This window comes from Schistocerca cancellata, chromosome 7 (genome assembly GCF_023864275.1).
Source record: "Schistocerca cancellata isolate TAMUIC-IGC-003103 chromosome 7, iqSchCanc2.1, whole genome shotgun sequence".
NCBI classification, from domain to species: Eukaryota; Metazoa; Arthropoda; class Insecta; order Orthoptera; family Acrididae; genus Schistocerca; species Schistocerca cancellata.
The window spans coordinates 343,729,649-343,755,328 of NC_064632.1; the positions used below are offsets into that span (position 1 = coordinate 343,729,649).

At 43.5% G+C, this 25,680-nt stretch overlaps 1 protein-coding gene across 1 annotated transcript in view; it reads left to right on the forward strand.

Moving 5' to 3' along the window:
- Positions 1-16,733: 16,733 nt before the first annotated feature.
- LOC126092003 (acylphosphatase-2) overlaps positions 16,734-25,680 on the forward strand; it is a 163,934-nt gene continuing 154,987 nt past the window's right edge. Inside the window, exon 1 of the mRNA XM_049907379.1 lies at positions 16,734-16,897. Coding sequence (XP_049763336.1) covers positions 16,834-16,897 — 64 coding nt within the window. The 5' untranslated portion in view covers positions 16,734-16,833. The remainder of the gene's footprint in view (positions 16,898-25,680) is intronic.

The window sequence follows — 25,680 nt, forward strand, 5'->3', positions numbered from 1 at the left end:
GTTTCCTTTACTGCTTGCTCAATATACAGATTGAATGACATCGGGGACAAGCTACAACCCTGTCTCACTCCCTTCCCAACCGCTGCTTCCCTTTCATGCCCCTCGACTCTTATAACTGCGGAGGAGGAGGAGAGGAGGAGATTAGTGTTTAACGTCCCGTCGACAACGAGGTCATTAGAGACGGAGCGCAAGCTCGGGTGAGGGAAGGATGGGGAAGGAAATCGGCCGTGCCCTTTCAAAGGAACCATCCCGGCATTTGCCTGAAGTGATTTAGGGAAATCACGGAAAACCTAAATCAGGATGGCCGGAGACGGGATTGAACCGTCGTCCTCCCGAATGCGAGTCCAGTGTGCTAACCACTGCGCCACCTCGCTCGGTCTCTTATAACTGCCATCTGGTTTCTGTACAAATTGTAAATAGCCTTTTGCTCCCTGTATTAAACCCCTGCCACCTTTAGGCATACCATAGTTTTACGGAAGCTCGTTTTACCACCGCGCAAACTTCTTTGCGGAATATTCATAAACAGGCAACCTCTTCGCAGAAAGCAGCTAAAAGAGTAAGTCGTCAGCTCCATTTCGATTTTACAGAGAGTACTGTTCGGCGTTGGCCCCTTACTTAGCTTGCATTTATCGTAAATCTTTCGTCCAGCGCAAAGTTCCTCGCGACTGAAAAAAAGTGCAGGTGACAAACGTATATTAGAAGGCTAAAAGAACAGACCCATAATATTACAGACCAATATCAACGTCGGTTCGCTGTCGGATTCTTGTACTTATTCTAAGTTCGAATATAATAAATTTTCTTGAGAGAGGAAAGCTTCTGTCCAGAAATCAACACAGATTTTGAAAGTTTCCTTTTTTTTCGTCCGATATCCAGCAAGCCATGCCTGTAGGACAACAGGCGCAAGCTTTATCCATAGATTTCCAGAGAGAGTTTGATATAGTGCCATACTGCAGACTGTCAACGAAAGTCGGCGGGTACGGAATAGGTTCTCAGACATGACGCCCGGCTCGGAGACTTTTTGAGTAATAGAATCCAGAACGTTGTCCTGGATGGCGAGCGTTCATCAAAGAGAAAGGTGTCGTCGGGAATGCCCTAGGGAATTTTGGTAGGAGCTTTCTCTTTATCTGTATATATAATTCTCCGTTAATTATTTTGATAATTAATTCAGGAACCCAAATGCAGTATAAATAGTTACAACAAAATATGAGACCCCCTAAGCAACTTTAGTCCTGAGCAAATAGGGAGAGATACGAATTTACGACCACAAGGTCACCGTAGTGAGACTAAATACCATGTTGGGCACGTCCACAAAAAATAAACGTCAAACACATCTCCTTAAAAAATTAGACAGAAATTTGCTTGACACCTTCCCACACGAAATATGTATCTGTCAAAGAGATGTGGTTTAAACTTAAAAAGAAGTGTTGAAGACATTTGAGAGTTTTGTGCCAAATAGATTAATAAGAGACGGAACAGGTCTACCTCTGTGGATAAAACAAGTCAGGACAATGATACCGACTAACGGAAAAAAAGAAAAGCAAACCAGATTAAATAAAAGCAAAGCCTCCAAGATTTGCGATGTTTTGCAGAGACTCGAAACTTAGCACGGACTTCAAAGCGAGATACTTTTAATAGTTTCCACAACGAAATTCTTATCTCGAAATACGGCAGAAAAATTCAAAGCGATTCCCATCGCATGTAAAGTATACTAACAGACAGAATAATCCGAAATTTCTTCACCAAAGAAAATGCAGTCCATATTGCAGAATCCCAAACAGAATTACTACCAAGAGGAGAAGTTTAGAAGTACACATCCTCACTGGAGGGAAGAAATTTAAATCATCTAATAAAGACAAGTCTTCTGGTCGAGATTGCATATCAGTATGCTGATGAAATAGCTCCAATTCAGTAAAAATAGATAACCGCTTGCTGTACTAAAAGCAGGAAAGTTGCAGAAAAACACAAGAAAGGAAGTAGAGGTAATCCGCTGAATTACACACCCATATCAAAAATGGCTCTGAGCACTATGGGACTCAACTGCTGAGGTCATTAGTCCCCTAGAACTTAGAACTAGTTAAACCTAACTAACCTAAGGACATCACAAACATCCATGCCCGAGGCAGGATTCGAACCTGCGACCGTAGCGGTCCTGCGGTTCCAGACTGCAGCGCCTTTAACCGCACGGCCACTTCGGCCGGCACACACCCATATCAATGACATCGATTTGAGCTGGATTTTGAAACATACTGTGTTTCAATTTATAAAACACCTCGACTAAACGATCTATTTACACATAAACAGCACAGATACAGAAACCCATGGACTCAGGAAATGTCGTTCTTGTGAAAGACAACTGGCTCTTTATTGCACGAAGTAATGAGTGCCATAGACAGAGGATCACTAGTTGATTGTATTACGTCCAACATAATTGATAATGAACCTAAACTGGAAAATATTTACTGACGCAATTGTGTTAAATTCGCCCAATTATATGCCTTTAGATAAATATTAACAAAAATGCAGAAAAACAATGCTACTTAAAGTGTCCTCCAAAATTAATCAATTAATACAATAGAAATTAAAATACTTCTTCAGAAAATTTATTTTTACAAGAAGAGCTATTCATGAACACTGTAGTAAACAACACAGTCTTGCAAAACATCAATATGTGTTAAACAAATAATGAAGTCCATTGCTGAACGATGAAAGTGGTAGAACAAAAGTTAAAGATCCGACTAGCCACTAAGGAGCACACGCGTTGTGAATGCTAAGTCCGAGACAGAGTCGTCAAAGCAGAGGCAGGTTGCTGCAGTCTTGCTGACGTCCGAAGCTTCCAGTCTCATGGGGAAAGGTCCCAATGGGACTACTGCTGAGCTATTGGCGGTTGAATGGAGTCCTCCAAGGTTGGCGCCTGATCATTGTCAACTGCTGGCACCGTGGTTTCTGGAACAAATAGTGGTGTCAGATTTTCTGCCGGTTGTGGCGTTCCCTGCCATGGGCAAAGCTAGTGGCGCCTGTGTCTGGACCCATCAGTACACTATATTTCTACCATGGGCCTTCCTAGGAGGCGCTGAACGGTGATTGGGACCCATGGTGGCTAGTCTCAGGTACATAGATTTGACCAGTTCAGGTCTGGCAGGGCATACCTGTGACGTTGTGAGTGGAGGGCCGATTTGATGGGTGTCCATGTAGTTTCTTGGCTCGTGACACCCCTTTGTAAAGGTGTCCCAGGTAGGACGGAAAAAGGGAGAGTGCATCAGTTACTGAGTGATGCTGGCAGATTTTAGACATTTGAGTTTTGAAAGTTATTACAAAACGTTCCTCCTGGCAGTTGCTGAGTAGAATGAGGCCATGTGGGTGAATGTGATTCTGTTAACTTTACAAAATTCCTGGAATTTAAATTGGGGACCGTTATCTGTTGCTATAGTTTGCAGGAGGCCCTCTAAGAAAAACCTTCTGGCTAAAGTCTGGATGATTACAGTGGAAGTGATGGAGGGTATCCGTGAGACAAATGGGTATCCAGAGCCTGCATCTACCACAATGAGCCAAGAGGCTCCCAGAAAAGGGCCAGCGAAATCCAGATGAATCCTTGACCAAAGGTTGAGGTGGATGACCATAGGAAATATCAATGGGCAGGGACTGCTTGCTTGGATTAGCAAGTGGTATGAGTGGAAACCACGTTTACGATGGCTGTATCCATTCTCCACCAGTTCATATGCTGTCTGGCCAGTTGTTTTGTGAGAACTGCCCCCGCCCCCTTCCCCAGCGCCCCTAGTGGAGGAGTTCCAGGACGATCTGTTGGGGCAACTTGAGGATCATGACATGTGTTCACCCATTTTCCACTTGGAGAACTACTACTGCCTGTAGTGTAGAGATGGTGACCCCAGGAAGCCTAAAGTTGTGGGTTCCTTAGTTCCCTTCTGTTGGCTGACTATCCAGATTGCATACAAGACCTTGCCAAGGGCTGGCGATTGAGCTGCATGGTACTTCATGGTGTTGGCATCCAGAGGGAGTTTGTTGATAGTTTCCTCCACTGTTACATCCAGGTGGAAGCAGATCTCTGGATCCCCATCGACGGCAGGATCCAATCCTACAGGTAAACGGGAGAGAAGATATGCATTAGCATGGTGTGTTGTCGAACAAAACTTGATAAAAAGAAGGCCCAACATTGCAGGCACTAAGCAGTACTGGTGGGAAGAGCTGCCAAAGAGCGCAGGAACGGAAGGAGCAGCTCGTGGTCTGCGAGGTATGTGAACTAACGGTCATAGATGTAGTCGTGGAATTTCTTTACGGCGAATATGATGGCAAGGGCCTCCTTCTCGATATGGCTGTAACTTTTCTGTGTGTGACTCAGTGCCTTGGAAACGAATGATGTAGGGTGATCAGCCCTGTCCACAATGTGTGAGAGCACTGCTCCCACTATGTAATCAGATGCATCAATTGCGAGAATCAACAGCTTTCTGGGATCATACGCTGTTAGGCAGGTAGGTTTGAGGAAAGCGTGCTTCAAACTGTGGAAATCTCTATCACAATGGTCTAGTCATTTCCATGGTACATTTCTTTGTAAGAGCTGATGTAGTTGTTCTGCTGTGGCTGCTGCCTGGTGAAGGAGTTGGCTGTAATAATTGATTTGACCTATGATCGACTTCAGTTGAGATATGTTCTGGGGGGTAGGCAGCTTTTGGACCACCTTCACGTAAGTTGTGACAGGCGGATACCAGAATCACTGAATATTTGTCTCAAATACTTCACTTAATTTACAAAGAGTCAACACTTGTCCAAGTTGTAATGTAAATTAACTTCTTGAAAAATAGTAAATATTTTCTAAATTATCAGTGAGGTCTCTGTAGTTTTCTCCACCTTCAAAATATTATCCACATACTTGGCCATGCCGGGAACTTGCCCATTTAACTGTTCTAGATATCATTGGAATATGGATGGTGTGCAGGAAATGCAGAAAGGCAATATATTATACCGGAAAAGTCCAGACAATATATTGATCACTAGTAATTTCTTAGAAGCCGTTGTCGAGGGGGAGTTGTAGATAGACGTCCTTTAAGTCAGTCTTGGCAAACATTCTACTCCCAGAGAGACGAGTTATATAATCTACAACTTTGGGTACTGGATATGAGTAGGTGACTGCTTGTGCCTTGATGATGGTTTCAGAGTCTCCACAGACATTGATCGTCTCTTTGGGTTTCTCAACAAAGACGATGGGGGTTGCCCATCTACTGCTGGGCACTGGGGACAGAAACTTGTCCTCTTGCAAGCGTTGAAGTTCGGCACGGAGCTTGTCCCACAGTGCGAGTGCAACATATGCGCTTTACAAAAGATGCGAATGGCCATTGGTAACATGGCACTGTGTGCCTCAAAGTTTTTTACCCTTATGTTATTTGGTAAACTAGTCGTAGGGAAGCATTTACTGAAATGTTGCACCTGCAGCTGTCTATTCACTGTATGCAGTGTTGGTGCTGTGTCATGTACCTCTAAACCTAGGGCATGAAAGGGTTCCATACCCAGCAAATTACAGGTGCTCAGGGTAGCAACAGCCAGGACGCGAGCCGTAATTGTTTTCTCCTTATAATATAATATCCGTGGAAAAACCTGCCACTGATATTACATCATTTCTGAAACTCTTCGAGGGGGTGTAAAAACGATGCAAAGATAGTGCTCTCCCTTTTTTGTACGTGTACCAGTCAGAGTGACGGCTGAAGTGGTGTTGGTTTGTAACAACAGTCACCCCGACAATTTGAACCCCCAATTTCAGACACATGGCCAAAGTGTTGAGAACGAACTCGATGAATGCTAAGTCGTGATCCTCATCTCTGTCTGGTTCTGGGACTTCGCGAATCGTACCGCTTGAATATTATCCAGATTCATGTGTGAGGAGGAGTGGAAGACTTCCGCTTTTTGTCCGGTTTTGTCGCAAGACCTACATCTCACGTACTGAAGACTGCTGGCGAGGGTGTTGCATGAAACATTGCGGCCTGTGTGGCGTACCCCATCCTGCTTGTGGAATGGCCATTGAGGTCCATGGGCGAGCTTGACCAGATTGGACGTGAACCCCAAGGCAGGATCCTGCAGGAACGCTGAAGATCTGAACGACTGTTCATATGCATGAATAACCGGGAGACACACATCGAGTGATGGTTCCTTGAGCTTACAGAGATTGTGTCGCAGTGTCTCGTCAGGAGCGTGCACTAAAACCAAAACCATGTCTCTGACTAGCGAAGAAGCATAAGATTGATGACATTGTCCACTGTACACACGAATTTATAGTCTCTTGACAGCCCCTGTAGCCAGGCAATCCATTCGCGATACGACTCACGTGCTACCTGTTGACAGTTCAAATACCTCGCGGCTACGATGTAGATTAGCGAATTTAAATACAGTAAACTCTTGATTATCAAAAATGGTTCAAATGGCTCTGAGCACTATGGGACTCAACTGCTGTGGTCATAAGTCCCCTAGAACTTAGAACTACTTAAACCTAACCAACCTAAGGACATCACACACATCCATGCCCGAGGCAGGATTCGAACCTGCGACCGTAGCGGTCGTGCGGTTCCAGACTGTAACGCCTTTAACCGCTCGGCCACTCCGGCCGGCTTCTTGATTATCCACGAGCGTATTGTCCACAGCCATATATATATTTCAGATGCTGAAATTTTCCTTGAGTGGTCGTCGATTAACGATAATGCCACTTTGCAACACTAGTGTAATAAACAATGTGCTGCTCGAAAACCGCAAGCGCTGGACTATAATGTTTCGGTAGATACTATAGTCATGTGGTTTCTGTTAGTGCCGAACAGTGTCTGAAAAGCGAAATCATGTCGTGCTGACTTGTACTGACGATACAGTAGAAACTGGAAATAACACACATACTCGAAGAAGGCAGTATTAATACGCAGAATTTGGCACTAATTTACAAAAAAGTGTTCAAATGTGTGTGAGTATCTAAGGAATCAGACTGCTGAGGTCATCTGTCCCTAGACTTATACACTACGTAAACTAACTTAAAGAACCTTTTGCTGAGAACAACACACACAACCAGGCTCGAGGAACGACGCGAACCTCCGGCGGGAGGGGCCGCGAAATCCGTGACATCCACGTACTTGTTTCAATTTACCGATTTTAATAGTGACTCACTGGTATTGTATTCATAGCATACTAAGTTTTTTTCGCTTTGTGAAGGGCACGGTTTTCAATTTCTAAATATTTAAAGCAAGTTACCAATCTTTAAACCACCTTGAAATCATTTAAGTTCCGGCTGAATATTTGTGGAGTATCCTTCAGACTTTACTACTAAACTGGACCAAGCGCTGATTCTTGTGAGATTGCTGCGTTGCTGGGTCACAGCCTAGAAGTTCCTTTGTGTGTGCACATATGGACAGTTCTACACTGCAGAATGCTCTACCATTCCAGTCTGAGCCACAGTCTGGTCAAATGTTTATTCATGACGACGCTGTATCTCATCATATTCGACCAGTTTTCACCGATATCATTTCTTGTCACTGCATGCTCGCTGATATCATTCTCGTCATACGCTCATTTCAGTTCAACTAATCTAATTGAATATTGGCTGTTTGTGAGAAGACCATGCTATGCTTCGATTAAGAAAGAGAAATGTCTGCCACCACTTGTCGAATTTCGACTGCAGCATGATCTTGGTCCATCGAGGCCGTGATTTATCGTTTCGCGACGTTGCTGCTCGCGTTGAACGGTGTACCACGACTGTCATGCGAATATGGGATTGATGGGTTCAGGAGGGTCTCACTCGGTGCATGCAGCTTCTCACGGTCCGACCTAACTGGTGCCCGAGAGAGTAGATATATTATTTGCTCGACTGTGCACTGCAGTACAATCAAGTACCTCGAGCCAAGAAATGGACTTGCTTCAGGCAAGACAAGTGCTCACACAGAATGTGAGACGATATATAGGCCACTGCAAAGTATCTTTCCTTTCTGGAGTATAAAAGTGAGACAAATAAATTTTGATAAAAGTATGCAGTCCATGAATAAAGGTTAACCTCGGGAAAGACACTCTACAAATACGATACCACGATGTGGTTAGTAATATTACACACATTGAGATACTATCAAACTTTCTACCGTACTGAATCACTGTAATTTAAATTCTTAAGCTGTCGCACATCATGACTTTTATGTATCAGGTCCTTGTGGCTATTTAGCATCGTCGTTATTTGAAGGCTCGTTGACCGTCAAAATACACTCTAAGACCGTAAAAAAGGACGCACCATGAGGGAATTATCTGAACTGGACGGAAATCGGTAGATGTGACGTACATATACAAACAAATGGTTACAATTTCAGAAAAAAATGGATTATTTATTGAAGAAAAAGAGCTTCACAAATTGAGAAAGTCTAACGCTGGCCTTTATGCAAGCCGTTCTTCGGCCTGGCATTGACTGAGAGAGTTCTTTGATGTCCTCCTGACGGATGTCGTGCCAGATTCTGTCCGACTGACTCGTTATATCGTCAAAATCTCGAGCTGGTTGAGAGCGATGCCCATAATTCTCCAGACGTTCTCAAATGGGAAAAGATTTGGTGTTCTTGCTGGCCAAGGTAGGGTTTGGCCAGCACGAAGACAAGCAGTAGAAACTCTCGCCGTGTCGGGCGGGCATTCAAATGGTTCAAATGGCTCAGAGCACTATGGGACTTAACATCTGAGGTCATCAGTCCCCTAGACTTAGAACTACTTAAACCTAACTAACCTAAGGACGTCACACACATCCATGTCCGAGGCAGGATTCGAACCTGCGACCATAGCTATCGCGTGGTTCCAGACTGAAGCACCTAGAACCGCTCGACCACACCGGCCGGCGGGCGGCCATTACCTTGCAGAAATGAAAGTCCAGGGTGGTTTCTCATGAAGGCACAGAATATCGTCGACGTACCACTGTATGTAAGGATCCCGCAGATGACAACCAAAGGGGTCCTGCTATTAAATACCCCCGACCATCTCTCCTGGTTGTTGGGCCGTATGGCGAATGGTAGTCCTGTTGGTATCCCACCACCGCCTGTGGCATCTCCAGAACCGTCTTCTGGCTGGGATCGCATCCAATGGAGAAGAATTGTCTTCAGTGACAGATACCGCTTCGAATTGAGCCCCGATGACGAGCAGAGCCTTGTCTGGAGACGTCCCAGACAGCAGTGGGATACCAACCTGATTAGCACCCTCCACACAGCCCAACAACCAGGGGTGATGCACAGGTGCCAGTTCATTTCATAGCAGATTTTGGTTGTCATCTGGGGCACCCTTACGGCACAGCGGTATGTCAACGATATTCTGCGCCCCGTTTTGTTGCCGTTCATGGCAAGCCAACCTGGTCTCAGATTTCAGCAAGATAATGACCTCCTACACAGGGCGAGCGTTTCTACTGCTTGTCTTCATATTTGCCAAATCCTGCCTCGGCCAGAAAGGTCTCCCCTGTGTCCCCAATTGAAAACCTTTGGAGCATGATGGGCAGCGTCCTCCAACCAGCAATGGATTTTGTCGAACTGACACGTCAACTGGACAAAATTTGGCACAATATCCCGCAGAAGGACATCCGTCAAATCTATCAATCAATGCCAAGCCGAATAACTGCTTGCATGAGGGCCAGAGATGGACCAATGCGTTATAGACTTGCTCAACTTATGAAGCTCTTTCTCTTGAATGAATTATTCATTTTTTTCTGAAATTATAATCACATGTACCGATTTCCAATCTATACTTCCACTATACTATAATGACTTCCACGTAAAGAGCGATAATGAACATTAATTCGGACTTCATAAAAATAGATTTGCAAGTTAGACTTGTGGAGAATAAAACACAACGACACTTCGCAATAAGCAATCTGTCGTCCCGCCTTCAAATAATTTGCGTACAATTTCCTGATACGTCTACGTGAAAAGTATAAGATCATCAAATAAAATTAATCTGGTAGTAGCAAAAGGTTTCTTCAATAATTTCAGACACCACTATTCATAAATAAAATTATTATTGTTCGATAAATGTGATATTACACAGGAATGCCAACAAATACCTCCTAATGCCTTGAGGGACAGAACATCTGTTCTTCAATCAAAGATATGACATACACTTTTTGTGATATATGAGTTTCTTGCAGGTTGACGGTGGTAAGGTACAGGATTGGTAAGCAGGGCACATGGGCTGTTGGAGTGGAATGCTGAACCCATTTGAGGATACAAAAATTTATTTTCACCACGTTAATTAAAACAAAGCACTGGCAACAACACGATTAATTAGTACTTGTAAATTGCGGTGATCTACTGTACATCGATTATTTAATAAAAGCAAAGAGAATAATTCCAAAAATTTTAAAAGAAAGAAGCCTTATGGCTCCCACTTTAAACTCATAAAAAATGCTTTACACAAATATAGCTTTAATATAACTGCAGATCTGAGCTCACTAGTTGTAAATGTGAAAAATAAAAATTTTGTAAAACCTATTAGGTTTCAAAAATACTCAAACATCAAGATATAAATACGAGAGTTAACTATTATGGAAAACATTCGGAAGTATGATGTTATGATTGCGTGAAAGATCTACACAGCAATCAGCACATTCTCGACGTTTTGCGTTCACATCGGCCGCGCGTCTGAATTCCGTGCTCGAGAACTCAAGTGACAACAGGTAGGAGGGCCTGCGCACACCAATAGCGGCTTCTAGAACACCCAAATCCAGTAATAACGCACAGTGTCAATCCTACAAACTGTGACCTTTATGACAGGAAATCAGGAATCCAGTCGAACAATTGAGAACTGAGAAAATACTCCATAGGTACGCAATTTGATCAGAAGCCACTTGTGAGGAACGGGATCAAAAGCCTTGTGGAAATATAGAAATATGGAATCAATTTCACATCCCTTATCGATAGTACTCATTACTTGGCGGGAATAAAGAAATAGTCGCGTTTCACAACGATGGTATTTACAAAATCAATGTTGACTATTTGTCAATAAATCATTTTCTTCTAGGTGATTCATAATGTTCGAACATAATACAGGTTCCAAAATTCTACGGCAAACTGACGTTATGATATTGGTCTGTAATTCAGCGGATTACCCCTATTTCCTTTTTTGGGTATTGGTGTGACTTGTACAACTTTCCGGTCTTTAGATGCGGATCCTTTGAGGAGTCAGCAGTTTGTAACACTTATATCGATTAGGAGTAGGTTTATTTTAAGTAACTGTGTACCTACAATTTAAGATGTGTGCATTCTGTGTTTGAACTCCCTGATGTATGGCAAGAAAATTAGAGTTTTGTAATGTATATATGAAAAAAGCCTGCCACTAATCTTCGCCACTGCTTCACAGACTTCATACATTCAGGTGCGTAATGTACATTGCCATGGGCCACGTAATTTATGTGTTGTTTCAACAGTAATCACACAAAACGTCAATTCGTGTTCGAAAACATAACTTCATTCCTGATCACGAACCTACCGAGGATCCTCACCTAAGTGCTACTAAAACCGAGTATCCCGACTTAAATGAACAATTCTGGCATTCATGTGTTTAAAAGTGATTTTTTTTGTCTAAAGTAAAAGGAGTGGCAAAAGTTAAAGAAAGAGTAAAATTTGGATGCTTCGTTTATCGACTACTCCAAGTAGAATTGTTAAGGTAGGAAGTACAAAAATTTAAAGATCAAACAATAGGAAGGTAAAAACCTTAATTATTTAAAGGCTGAAAACAATAAATGTGAAGTTGGATAGGATTTTGCTAAAGCATCCTTAGTTCATTCTAAAATATAGTTTGTAGGATTACAGTTCAAGATTGTGTAAATATTATTGCCAGCCGGACGGTGTGACCGAGCGGTTCTAGGGGCTTGAGTTTGGAACCGCGCGACCGGTACGGTCGCAGGTTCGAATCCTGCCTCGGTCATGGATGTGTGTGATGCCCTTGGGTTAGTTAGGTTTAAGTAGCTCTAAGTTCTAGGGGACTGATAACCTCAGATGTTAAGTCCCATAGTGCTCAGAGCCATTTGAACCATTTTTTTTAAATATTATTGTCAAGAATACCTGCTTCACAGGTGATTAAAGTACAAGTACATATAAATCTTTAATGAAACGATTTGCGGTAGTACCATTAGAAGTGAAGTTATGTGCAATTTCAAAGATAGTGTAGTTTTGGTACCCATCATGAATGGTCACTTTAGAAGTTAATTAAGCCCAGTGTGGCATTTTAATACCTTGCAAAGTAATTTAAGTGAATGATTAGCTTTTAGACATAGTTTTTACTTTTGCAATACTCAAATAACCTTGGCTAGTGAAACTATACCAGTTTATAGGTGCCCGTCATATCGTCCTCCTATTAAGAAAAAAATGAGCTACGACTGTTAGTAAGGAAAACTGCTACATGCAGATGAGCTTAAACAATGTATTTCAGATGTTTTTCATTTTATTTTTGTTATTCATGTTAGTCAAGATAAAGCCCCTCATGTCCAAAATCAGTTCTGCACTTCATACATTATTGTTTCAGTAATTTGATTAAGTAATGCTATTTATTGTGACCGTCTTTAGTATGAGCCCGGTGCAATTTTGCTCCCCATAATTTACATGTGTGTGTGTTATCGATAACTGCTGCTAGACACGGTACAGAATGCCGTTTGGTTTTACTGTCAACTTCACAAAAACCGAAAATATAGTCCGATACCCTTTTCCACTAGATACACGCACGGTCGAAATTTGAAATCCTCTCAGAGGGTAACATTAGCGTGTTTCACGGCACGTTAGAGTTATAAGTTCTATATTATTGCTAAGGGTTGAGCTATTGTATTAGCAAACTTTCAAAGGGACTTGATTGGTTTACAATCTGGATCGGAGGCCTTGCCATTATCAAGTAAATTAAGCTGCTTCGCTACGCCTAGGATATCTGCTTCTAAACTGTGTTGGCATTTGATCTGGATTTGAAGTCTGTAATATTTGCTTCATCTTCTTTGGTGAACGAATTTCAGAAAACTGTATCTTGTAACTCTGCTTTAGTAGTATTGTCATCCATGATATCACCATTGTTAGCGCACAGTCAAGGTATTAAACTTCCTGGCAGATTAAAACTGTGTGCCCGACCGAGACTCGAACTCGGGACCTTTGCCTTTCGCGGGCAAGTGCTCCACCAACTGAGCTACCGAAGCACGACTCACGCCCGGTACTCACAGCTTTACTTCTGCCAGTACCTCGTCTCCTACCTTCCAAACTTTACAGAAGCTCTCCTGCGAACCTTGCAGAACTAGCACTCCTGAAAGAAAGGATATTGCGGAGACATGGCTTAGCCACAGCCTGGGGGATGTTTCCAGAATGAGATGTTCACTCTGCAGCGGAGTGTGCGCTGATATGAAACTTCCTGGCAGATTAAAACTGTATGCCCGACCGAGACTCGAACTCGGGACCTTTGCCTTTCGCGCGCAAGTGCTCTACCAACTGAGCTACCGAAGCACGACTCAAGCCCGGTACTCACAGCTTTACTTCTGCCAATACCTCGTCTCCTACCCTCCAAACTTTACAGAAGCTCTCCTGCGAACCTTGCAGAACTAGCACTCCTGAAAGAAAGGATATTGCGGAGACATGGCTTAGCCACAGCCTGTGAGTACCGGGCGCGAGTCGTGCTTCCGTAGCTCAGTTGGTAGAGCACTTGCCCGCGAAAGTCAAAGGTCCCGAGTTCGAGTCTCGGTCGGGCACACAGTTTTAATCTGCCAAGAAGTTTCATATCAGCGCACTCTCCGCTGCAGAGTGAAAATCTCATTCTGGAGTCAAGGTATTGATTGTGACTTACCGCTGGTGCATTTAACATACGACCAGAATCTCATTGGATTTTCTGACAGATTTCGAGACAGAGTTTAGCTGTGGAAACTGTTTAAAGCATCTGGCATTAACGTTGGCGCTAAATTTCGAACTTCTGTTCTTGGGGGTTCTGTGTTCTTTGAAATTTGGCATGCTTTTTTCGTTGCCTTTGCAAGAGTTTTCCGATCTGTTTCGTGTACCATGGGGGGCCAGTACAATCTCTTACTAGTTTAGTTGGTACATATCTCTCAACTGCCATCAATACTATTTCTTTGAATTTAAACCGTATCTGGTCTAACCTTACATAAGCAAATTGGAAGACAAGGAGACTATCTCTTAAGAAGGCCTCAAGCGAATTTTTATCTGCCTTTTTAAATAGATGTACTTTGCGCTTAATTTTGGTGGGTTTGGATGGTACGGTATTCAATCTCGCTACAACAGCCTTGTGCTGACTAATCTCTGCAGCCATCATGATGTTCCCTATTTGATCAGGATTATTTGTTGCAAAGAGGTCAGGTATGGTTCCGCAACCATTTACACTTCGAGTGGGCTTTTGAGCTAATTGTTCAAAATCATTTTCCCATGACGCTTTCAGAACTACTTCGGAAGACTTTTATGCCTAGCAAAGACCTTAAACATATATTTTCGCCAACTTATCAAGGGAGATTGAAGAATTGTGTGAGTGGGGTATCTGTTTGAAAAGAGACTCAAGTTTTCTTTGAACTGCTCAGAAACTAAATTATCAGAGTCGGGGTGAAGGTAAAAGGAACCAATTATTGATTTATTCCGGTTGTCAAGTACAATGTCTACCTATAATAACTCACAAGAACTATCTACTTCAATTTCACTACAAGATAAGCTACTTCTTTCGAAATAAAAGTCCAGCACCAACTGTATTTAATCTATCCTTGCTGAACACGGTAAGGTCCTTTGCTAAAATTTCGGATGAACTTATTTCCGGCTTTAGCCAGCTTTCTGTACCTATAACGATTTGAATTTCAGTGCTTTCTACCAGCGCTTGGAGTAGGGCTGTTGATAAAATACAGATATTTTTTCCAGAAAATATTGGTATATATCGGCGATGACTTTTTCACCCAGATATAGATGAATAAATATCGAAATGGCGATATCGAGTGACGATATTTCTGTTTACATTTTCTTGCAATTTTCGGTAAATATTTGTTCTTTTGAAATTCTAGTAGAACATAATTTTACTTTCACCGAGTGAAGGAGTGTTACTACTGTTTGAGCTTTCATCACGTCCGGTCTTCTCTTTGAGTGGGTGAAGCAAGTATAGATGTTACAAAGAAAAAGTCCGATTGCACCGGGGAATGGGAGTGTGAATGGAATAACAATACATCCGATGTGACGAAATAGCACACGCGTTGCGTTAAAAACAATTTTTAACGCGACTAGTGTGCCATTTATTCACATCGGCATTCTTCAAAAACATTTGCTGAAAATGATAAACAAATATGTAAATGGTAAGATAGGTCATAGCGATGGGCGGAGACGTGTGAGGGGATATGCAGACGTAACCGGCGCTCGGCGCTACCAACAGAAACTACAACGTTTGACTTCACCACACAATTTTGACACTACAACTGCTAGTTCGCTGGCGTTTGCAGAAACGTACGAAACAGGGAAGTCGATATGAAGTGTTCCACACAAATCCGGTGTGTGACGAAACCGAACGAAGGATCCATCGGAAACCTTTTATTCTGCCAATAACATGCAGTTACCATTGTTAGCAAAGTGGTTATCGCCAAGATTGAACGTGTATCGTTTTTCTTTAAGTTCTTGCCTTAAGGGGGATGGGCAGGCTGCTAGCTTGTTGATGTACAATATATATAATAATTAATCAATACATAAACAAACAGCTCTGAAACCAGCGGTATATTTACAATGTGCAGCCGATATTTTTTGGCCGGTACGTCGACATTTTCACCAGTAATATATCGATGTATCGATAGTATTTTTCTACCGAGGGGTAATAACTTTACTAAGTATCGATATATCCGATTCCCGACATTTTTAAAAGTTTCAGCGGGCTTAGGTTGGAGCTCTGGTTCTTTTCCAACACATCTACGACAGTTTACAACTGCAATACCGATTTCTGGTGGATCTACTTTCGTGTATGTATCCTGCACTCTTTTAGACTGACGCCCTCTCTGTAATTTTCCGAGACCCTCTAACCCAACAAACCGCCCAAACCCTCCACACAGTTCCCGCTATCCGTGTAGCCGCTTCCTGTGTATGACGTATACCTGTCTGTCGTTCGAGCTCAGTTCGACTGGATGCCCAGCTCGGTTACAGTTGTTCTTAGTGCCAGAGGTGGCAACTCTGTGTAGTAAATTTTGCATCTTGTACACTTCCGAATCACCTTCAAATATAATCGTATGCCGGCCTTTGTGGTCGTGCGGTGCTAGGTTCTAGGTTCTGAGACCACGCGACCGCTACGGTCGCAGGTACCAATCCTGCCTCGGGTATGGATGTGTGTGATGTCCTTAGGTTAGTTAGGTTTCAGTAGTTCTAAGTTCTAGGGGACTGATGACCTGAGATGTTAAGTTCCATAGTGCTCAGAGCCATTTGAACCATTTTTTAAATAATCGTATATTCGTCCTTCTACACTGACATCTGCAATGACGAAAATTTCGTTATTTACCATCTGTCTCGAAGTTGCGATTTCAATGGCAGGCAGCACGTTTATCATTGTCCGATAGTCGAGGAGTGCGTGTACTTGAGCCACGAAGTAGTGCAGTGTTGCAAAGTAAAGGTCCGGCCTTGCCTGCTGTTTACTGGGCAACGGCGACAGCCAAGGGTCAGCGTCTGTGGCAGGCGCAGCGGCGTCTCGGCGCCAGGAATAGACCGGCGGACACGGCAGCGGCGGCGGCGCCGGCGGCGGAGACGACGGAGGCGGCGTCGGCGTGCAGCGAGGGCAGTACAGGCCGGGCGGCCGCCACGGGAAGACAAGCAGTCAGCGGCAGAAGCAGCAGTCAGCACGGCGAACCCGTACCCCATCAGCATGGGCGTGCAGGACGGACCAGCCATCGTGTCCGTCGAGTTTGAGGTCTTCGGACAGGTGCAAGGTACGCTGGCTGGAGGCTGGAGGACGTAACCCTCCTTGCGCCGCGAGTGACGCGAACAGCACGTGTCGTGCGCAACAGGTTACTTGCATTTAAAGTCAACTGACTTCGAAGTATCCAAAAAGTATCAAGCAGCTGACAAATACGAACGCAAAACGAGTATGGTGATAGTAGACGAATATCTTTATATTATTTTATTTTCACGGCAAGTTCCGAAGGACCAAACTGAGGAGCAAATCTCCGAGGTCATGGAACGTGTTAGTACATGAAATTACAACATAAAAGTAATAACAGTTAAATGTTGATGAACCGGAAAAAATTCAGTCCATAAGCTTAAGTAACCGCTATCAGCAATACAATAAGAATCAGCTTAATTATTCAAGCAACTCCTCGACAGAATAGAAGGAGTGACCCATGAGGAAACTCTTCAGTTTCGATTTGAAAGCGCGTGGATTACTGCTAAGATTTTTGAATTCGAGTGGCAGCTTATTGAAAATGGGTGCAGCAGTATACTGCACACCTTTTTGCACAAGAGTTAAGGAAGACCGATCCAAATGCAGGTTTGATTTCTGGCGAGTATTAACCGACTGAAAGCTGCTTATTCTTGGGAATAAACTAATATTGGTAACAGGAAACGACAATAAGCAATATACGTATTGAGAGGCCAATGTCAAAATACCCAGACTCGTGAACAGAGGTCGACAATAGGCTCGTGATCTCACACCACTTATTGCGCGAACCACCCGTTTCTGAGTCAAAAATATCCTTTTAGAATGGGAAGAGTTACCCCAACATATAATACCACACGACATAAGCGAATGTAAATAAGCGAAATAGACTAATTTTCGTGTCGAACGATCACTCACTTCTGATACCGTTCGAATAGTAACAATGACAGTATTAAGTCTTTGAACAAGATCCTGAACATGGGCTTTCCACGAAAGCTTACTGTCTATCTGAACACCTAGAAATTTGAAATGTTCAGTTTCACTAATCATATGCCCGTTCTGTGAAATCAAAACCTCAGGTTTTGTTGAACTGTGTGTTAGAAACTGTAAAAACTGAGTCTTACTGTGATTTAGCGTTAGTTTATTTTCTACAAGCCATGAACTGAGGTCATGTACTGCACTATTTGAAACCGAATCAATGTTGCACACAACATCCTTTACTACCAAGCTAGTGTCATCAGCAAAAACAGAAATATTTTAGAGTTGCCCGTAATACTAGAGGGCATATTATTTACATAAATAAGGAACAGGTGTGGCCCCAACACTGATCCCTGGGGCACCCCCCACTTGACAGTACCCCACTCAGATCCCACATCACAGCCGTTATCAACGTTGTGAATAATGACTTTTTGCTGCTTGTTGCTAAAGTAAGAGGTGAACCAATTGTGAGATACTCCCCGTGTTTCGTAATGGTCCAACTTCTGGAGCAATATTTTGTGATCAACACAATCAAATGCCTTAAACAAGCGTTCGAAACCTTTTGTTTAGCCCATCCAGTACCTCAAAGAGAAAAGAGAATGTAGCGTTTCCAGTTGTTAAGCGACTTCTAAAGCCGAACTGTACATTGGATTGCAAATCGTGTGATATAAAATGATCAATTAAGCTTACATACACAGCCTTTTCAATAACTTTTGCAAACACTGATGGTATAGAAATAGGTCTAAAATTATCTGCATTATCCCTTTCTCCCTTTTTATGAAGTGGTTTTACTACTGAGTACTTGAGTCGTTCAGCAAACTGACCATTCCCAAAGGAAAAATTACAAATATGGCTAAATACAGGGCTAATATGGGCAGCACAGTACTTTAATATTACGATAGACACTCTCTGCTATGGATTTATGTAGCAATCGGAATTTACACCAGAAAGTAAGCTAGAAGCAAGGCCACCCGGACCGTGTCATAAGCTCGCATAGGACAAGGGTGATACTAAAGCTGACAAATTTCAAGAAAATGCGAGAAACCCAAATCAGGATGGTAGAGCGGGAAAGTGAATCTTGCTTTTCCGGACTATGAGGCTTCTATAATAACCACTGTGCTATCCAGCTATCTTAACGTACGCTGCGCGACTAGCGCTATCCAGACTCCCAGCTGAAACTCAAATGCAGCTTCCTCTCTCTGCCGACCGATCTACACACTAGTTCAAAGAACGGTAGTTCAGTTAAGCGCTGATTCAATTTAGGTGTCAGATCATTATTGTCATGTTTCAGTAGTTGTGAGGGCAAAAGTATGCTGAATTTTAAATGATAAATATTTTCTTCAGCGAAGCGTTCTCTCATGTCAGTCCTGCCATGGTCCAGTGTTGGAATAAAAACAGTTCTTTTCCAATACGCCATAGAATCATCTTTATGATCGCAGTTTCCTCTGTGCCTTTGTCTGCTTGTAAGGCGAGGATTCTCGTCTCCACGTATAACTCTTCCATAACTGCTTTCGCCGGCCGGGATGGCCGAGCGGTTCTAGGCGCTACAGCCAGGAACCGCGCGACCGCTACGGTCGCAGTTTCGAATCTTGCCTCGGGCATGGATGTGTGTGATGTTCTTAGGTTAGTTAGGTTTAAGTAGTTCTAAGTTCTAAGGGACTGATGACCTCAGATGCTTAAGTCCCATAGTGCTCAGAGCCATTTGAACCATTTCGAACTCGGCTTCCCGGGTTCGATTCCCTGCTGGGTCGGAGATTTTCTCCGTTCAGGGGCTGGATGTTGTGTTGTCTCTACTATCATCATCTCATCCCCACCGACAAGCAAGGCGCCGAAGCGGCGTACACTCGAAAGATATGCGCCAGGCGACAGGTCCACCCGACGGGAGGCCCTAGCCACACATTTCCATCAGCGACTCAGTAGCGCTGCATGCTTGGCGGCAGCAGTCAGCTTGGGCCAGGGCAGTGCTGTCGCTACTGGAGTACTGATTGTTCTTCGGGTTTTACTGTCCCTGTTATATCGATAAATTAAATATAGCACTAATCTGAAACGGCTCTTCGAATGGACACGTGAACTTCCACTTTAAAAATCATTTTGTTTGTAACGGGAATCAAACACACTATTTCTGTCGAAAATGGGCGTCGCACGAGAAACGCCATGAGCAGTACTGTTTACACTACTTGCCATTAAAATTGTTATACCAAGAAAAAATGCAGATGATAAACGGGTATTCATTGGACAAATATATTATTCTAGAACTGACATGTAATTACATTTTCACGCAATTTCGGTGCATAGATCCTGAGAAATCAGTACCCACAACAACCACCTCTGGACGTAATAACGGCCTTGATACGCCTGGGCGTTGAGTCAAACAGACCTTGGATGGCGTGTACAGGTACAGCTGCCCATGCAGCTTCAACACGATACCACAGTTCATCAAGAGTACTGACTGGCGCATTGCGACGAGCCAGTTGCTCGGCCACCAACGACCAGACGTTTTCAATTGGTGAGAGATCTGGAGAATGTGCTGGCCAGGGCAGCAGTCGAACATTTTCTGTATCCAGAAAGGCCCGTACAGGACCTGCAACATGCAGTCGTGCATTATCCTAATGAAATGTAGGGTTTTGCAGGGATCGAATGAAGGGTAGAGCCACGGGTCGTAACACATCTGAAATGTAACGTCCACTGTTCAAAGTGCCATCAATGCGAACAAGAGCTGACCGAGACGTGTAACCAATGGCACCCCATACCATCACGCCATGGTCTCCGAGCTGATAGTCCATGCTGCTGCAAACGTCGTCGAACTGTTCGTGCATATGGCTGTTGTCTTGCAAACGTCCCCATCTGTTGACTCAGGGATCGAGACGTGGCTGCACGATCCGTTACAGCCATGCGGATAAGATGCCTGTCATCTTGACTGCTAGTGATACGAGGCCGTTGGGATCCAGCAGAGCGTTCCGTATTACCCTCCTGAACCCACCAATTCCTTATTCTGCTAACAGTCATTGGATCTCGATCAACGCGAGAAGCAGTGTCGCGATACGATAAACCGCAATCGCGATAGGCTAGAATCCGACCTTTATCAAAGTCGGAAACGTGATGGTACGCATTTCTTCTCCTTACACGAGGCATCACAATAACGTTTCACCAGGCAACACCGATCAACTGCTGTTTGTGTATGAGATATCGGTTGGAAGCTTTCCTCATGTCAGCACGTTGTAGGTGTCGCCACTGGCGCCAACCTTGTGTGAATGCTCTGAAAAGCTAATCATTTGCATATCACAGCATCTTCTTCCTGTCGGTTAAATATCGCGTCTGTAGCACGTCATCTTCGTGGTGTAGCAATTTTAATGGCCAGTAGTGTATATTTGGGTTGACTCCACCTGCACAATGCGAAAACTAAATATCACATTATCTCCTGAAACACCAAAGAAAATATACCTGACTATTGTTAGGATAGACGCACTGTTGAAACGTCCCCTTTGAACAATTATACATGACTGTGCTTAAACTGACACACAATATTTTTTAGCGCAACGCAATCTGACTTTCAAAAATCTCTACAAAAGAATGGCCCTGACTAACATTAACCTATACCTTTCACAGATCACTTACCTCACCAAAAATCTTCGTTACTCGCACTACTGCAATACAGCGAGCGCCACTACTGCCAGCTAAATAAAAAATTCAAACTACTGAAGGCACTAGCTACTAATAGGCATAGTTAGCAAATGAAAGATTTTGATAGAGAACAAACAATGTATTTACCTTAATAGTCATAATATATATAGCAGTTCATGACATCCAGTCTTACAAATTTCAAAACCCCGCCATCTCTCTCCCCACATCCACCACTGCTGGCGGCTCACCTCCAACTGCGCAACGCTACGCGCTGTTCACATCCAGCTGCCGCTGCCCAACACTACAGTGGCAGACAACAATGCAAACTAGCCACAGACTGCACACAGCAAAGCCAGTGATTTTCATACAGAGCGCTACGTAACGTTGCCAATAAGAAAACATAAACAGCCTACTTAGACTGTGTACCCTCTACTGTTACTGCTACTATCTGCCGTCTGTGAATGATTATTGCTCTTGAACATCGAACATACACGATGGTCACATCGATGTGACTGGACCGCGGGTAATGATATTATACATCTGTTATATGCGCGCCAAAGGCCAATATGCCGAGCGAACAAATAAAATTGCATAATCATCTTCACATTTTGACACAAAATGTTAAGTAAAAGCATTATGATCACTAAATTGGAATTATATTAATACCTTCAGCTGCTGACGGGCGTTGATATATATCAACGGGGACAGGTGAAAATGTGTGCCCCGACCGGGACTCGAACCCGGGATCTCATGTTAACATAGCAGACGCTCTATGCATCTTTTTTTTTCTTCATTTTGTTCGGTATTGTTCGTTGCGTTTGGCCTGGGTGGACGTCACATGACATCCTTTCAAGTTGATCGTGGATTCCTTTACTCATTTCTTTTTATTACAGAGGCTAACCGAACATGCTGAGCTACCGTGCCAGCATCCATCTGAGCCACCGATGGCACAGAGGATAGTGCGACTGCAGGGACTATCACGCGCACGCCTCCCGCGAGACCCACATTCTAACATTGTATGTCCACTACATTCGTAGTGTCCCACCCCAACACACTCATTACTCGTGGAAGACATTCTTACTAAGCCCCGTAACAGTTCGAGGAATATGTGTGCTTCCGCACAGAAGAAGGAGGTCATGGCCGGTATTGCCAGAACTATACACTTAAATGGATATGGTGTCTGTTCTTTCGGACATGTGAATCACCTAAGTCTTGCACCGCAAATATTGCGGAAATGTGAATCGCTATTGATGGCCGGCTTTCACAGAATAAATTGGTAGTCAGGGGCTCGTATTGTTATCCAATAAACAGATTGCAGTAGTGCTTAGAAATTGTATTTCTTGTGCAAACTTACATTTGTTTTAAATGGAAGAATGCCCACTAATAGTAAAAAACTAAAGGTAGGATAAATTATTTTTTTAAATGGAAGAATGCCCACTAATAGTAAAAAACTACAGGTAGGATAAATTAGAATGTCAGTGGTGATTGTCGCAAGATTCTAGTGGAGTCGTTTACGAGATGTCGTATTATGCAAAGTTTCCACACGGACTCTTGTTTGTGCCATTCAACCTGCGTAGTTGATAGGTACGATATTGTTTGCTTACAGCACGATTGTCTGTTCCTTGAGAGCATTGCGACTTGCTAGCCATTGTGTGACGGTCCAAGCAATAGGCCATGAGTGGAGATGGGATTTAGAAATACAGAAAAAGCCGACATGCCCATGGTGTATACAGAGTTTCGGAAGAATGCAGTTCATTCTTGTACAGTGTATGCGGCAAGATATTCCAGTAGACGTTAACCACCTTGGCAATTGTCTATCAACCAGTTACGCGAAAGTGGTAGTGTAACACCTAGACAGCGTTACAGAAGGAAAGAAGTGACGATAGAAGCTGGGGAAACTAATGTTCTTGATGCAGTTGATCCACATATTAGCTTCCACACCATCAGACGAGGAAGTGGCATGAGTCAGGCAAGTGCCCTACGCATTCTCCATCGAATTAGCTTCCATCCCTATCATATCTCTCTTCATCAAGTGCTGTATGGAAACGATTATGACAATCGTGTTAGCTTCTGCACATAGACATTACGACAGGATACTCCAGATGTATCATGAATCTTGTTTAGTGATGAAGCTCCATTTACCAATAACGGTCAGGTAAACCGCAGAAACATGGACTGTTGGTCTGTGGACAATCCTCGTTGACCTCGTCAGGTAGAACGTCAGCGTGCAGTGAATATAACCGTTTTGTGTGAACCACCAGCTCATACGCCCGGCTTTCATAGAACACTGAACGAGCACAAGTATCGCAATCTCCTAAGACACTATCTTCCACGGACGCTAGAAGACATTCCGCTGCAGACTGGGAGGAACCTGTGGTACCAGCATTATAGCTGCCCAGCTCATTGTGCACGAAGTACTACAGCGTGTCTTCACGAATTGTTTCCAAATCGTGCGATTGGACGCCGAGGACCTGTACCTTGGCCGGTCCGTTCTCCGGATTTGACGCCTGTAGACTTTTTTCTGTGGGAAAAGCTGGGTCGCTGTCTACAAGGATATACCAACTACACCCGATGATATGCAACAACGTATTACTGTAGCCTGCTCTGACATCTCCGTTGAAACGCTAGTACGTGTACAGCAGTTGTTCCACAGCAGACTGGAAGCGTGAATTGCCGCTGCCGGTGATCATTTTGAAGACAACCTGTGACAGTCAGTTGTCTCGTTACTGATCAGAATCCACATAACTTATGTATGCACTTGTGTTGTTCTTTATTGTGTGCTACCACAAGTATTGCGCAAGTGTCCGTGTGGGAACTTTTCAAAATATGATATCTCATAAACGATTTGGACTAGAATCCGGCAACAGAAAACACTAACGTGCTTTTACTACTTTTCCTACTTTTAATCTACATCTACATCTACGTGATTACTCTGCTATTCACAATAAAGTGCCTGGCAGAGGGTTCAATGAACCACCTTCAAGCTGTCTCTCTACCGTTCCACTCTCGAACGGTGTGCGGGAAAAACGAGCACTTAAATTTTTCTGTGCGAGCCCTGATTTCTCTTATTTTATTGTGATGATCATTTCTCCCTATGTAGGTAGGTGCCAACAGAATGTTTTCGCAATCGGAGGAGAAAATCGGTGATTGAAATCTCATGAGAAGATCCCGTTGCAAGGGAAAACGCCTTTGTTTTAATGATTGGCACTCCAATTCACGTATCATGTCTGTGGCACTATCTCCCCTATTTCGCGATAGTACAAAACGAGCTGCCCTTCTTTGTACTTGCCGGCCGCGGTGGTCGTGCGGTTCTAGGCGCTCCAGTCCGGAGCCGCGCTGCTGCTACGGTCGCAGGCTCGAATCCTGCCTCGGGCATGGATGTGTGTGATGACCTTAGGTTAGTTAGGTTTAATCAGTTCTAAGTTCTAGAGGACTGATGACCACAGCAGTTGAGTCCCATAGTGCTCAGAACCATTTGAAGCCATTCTTTGTACTTTTTCGGTGTCATCCGTCAGTCCCATCTGATGCGGATCCCACACCGCACAGCAATACTCCAGAATAGGGCGGACAAGCGTGGTGTAAGCAGTCTCTTTAGTAGACCTGTTGCACCTTCTAAGTGTTCTGTCAATGAATCGCAATCTTTGGTTGGCTCTACCCACAAGATTTTCTGTCTGATCGTTCCAATTTAGGGTATTTGTAATTGTAATCCCTAAGTGTTTAGTTGAATTTACAGTCTTCAGATTTGGGTGACTTATCGCGTAATCGAAATTTAGCGGATTTATTTTAGTACGTTTCTTTATTCAGGGTCAATTGCCACTTGTCGCACCACACAGATATCTTATCAAAATCATTTTGCAATTCGTTTTGGTCATCTGATGACTTTACAAGACAGCATCATCTGCAAACAATCTAAGACGGATACTGAGATTGTCTCCTATGTCATTAATATAGATCAGGGACAATAGAGGGTCTATAACACTTCCTTGGGGAACTCCGAATATTATTTCTGTTTTACTGGATGACCTCCCGTCTATAGTCTGCTAATATTAGTAGGCGTTATTCCAGGTTTGCACAAAAAATGTACTTAATAAGTGTCACTACAATCTGTTTATTGGGTAACAATATGAGCCCGTGACTACAAAACCATTCTGTGAAAAGCACACGTCAACAGCGCTTTCCATTTCCGTAATATTTGCGGAGCAAGTTCTAGGTGATTCGCCCCGGACAAGAGGAGCAGAG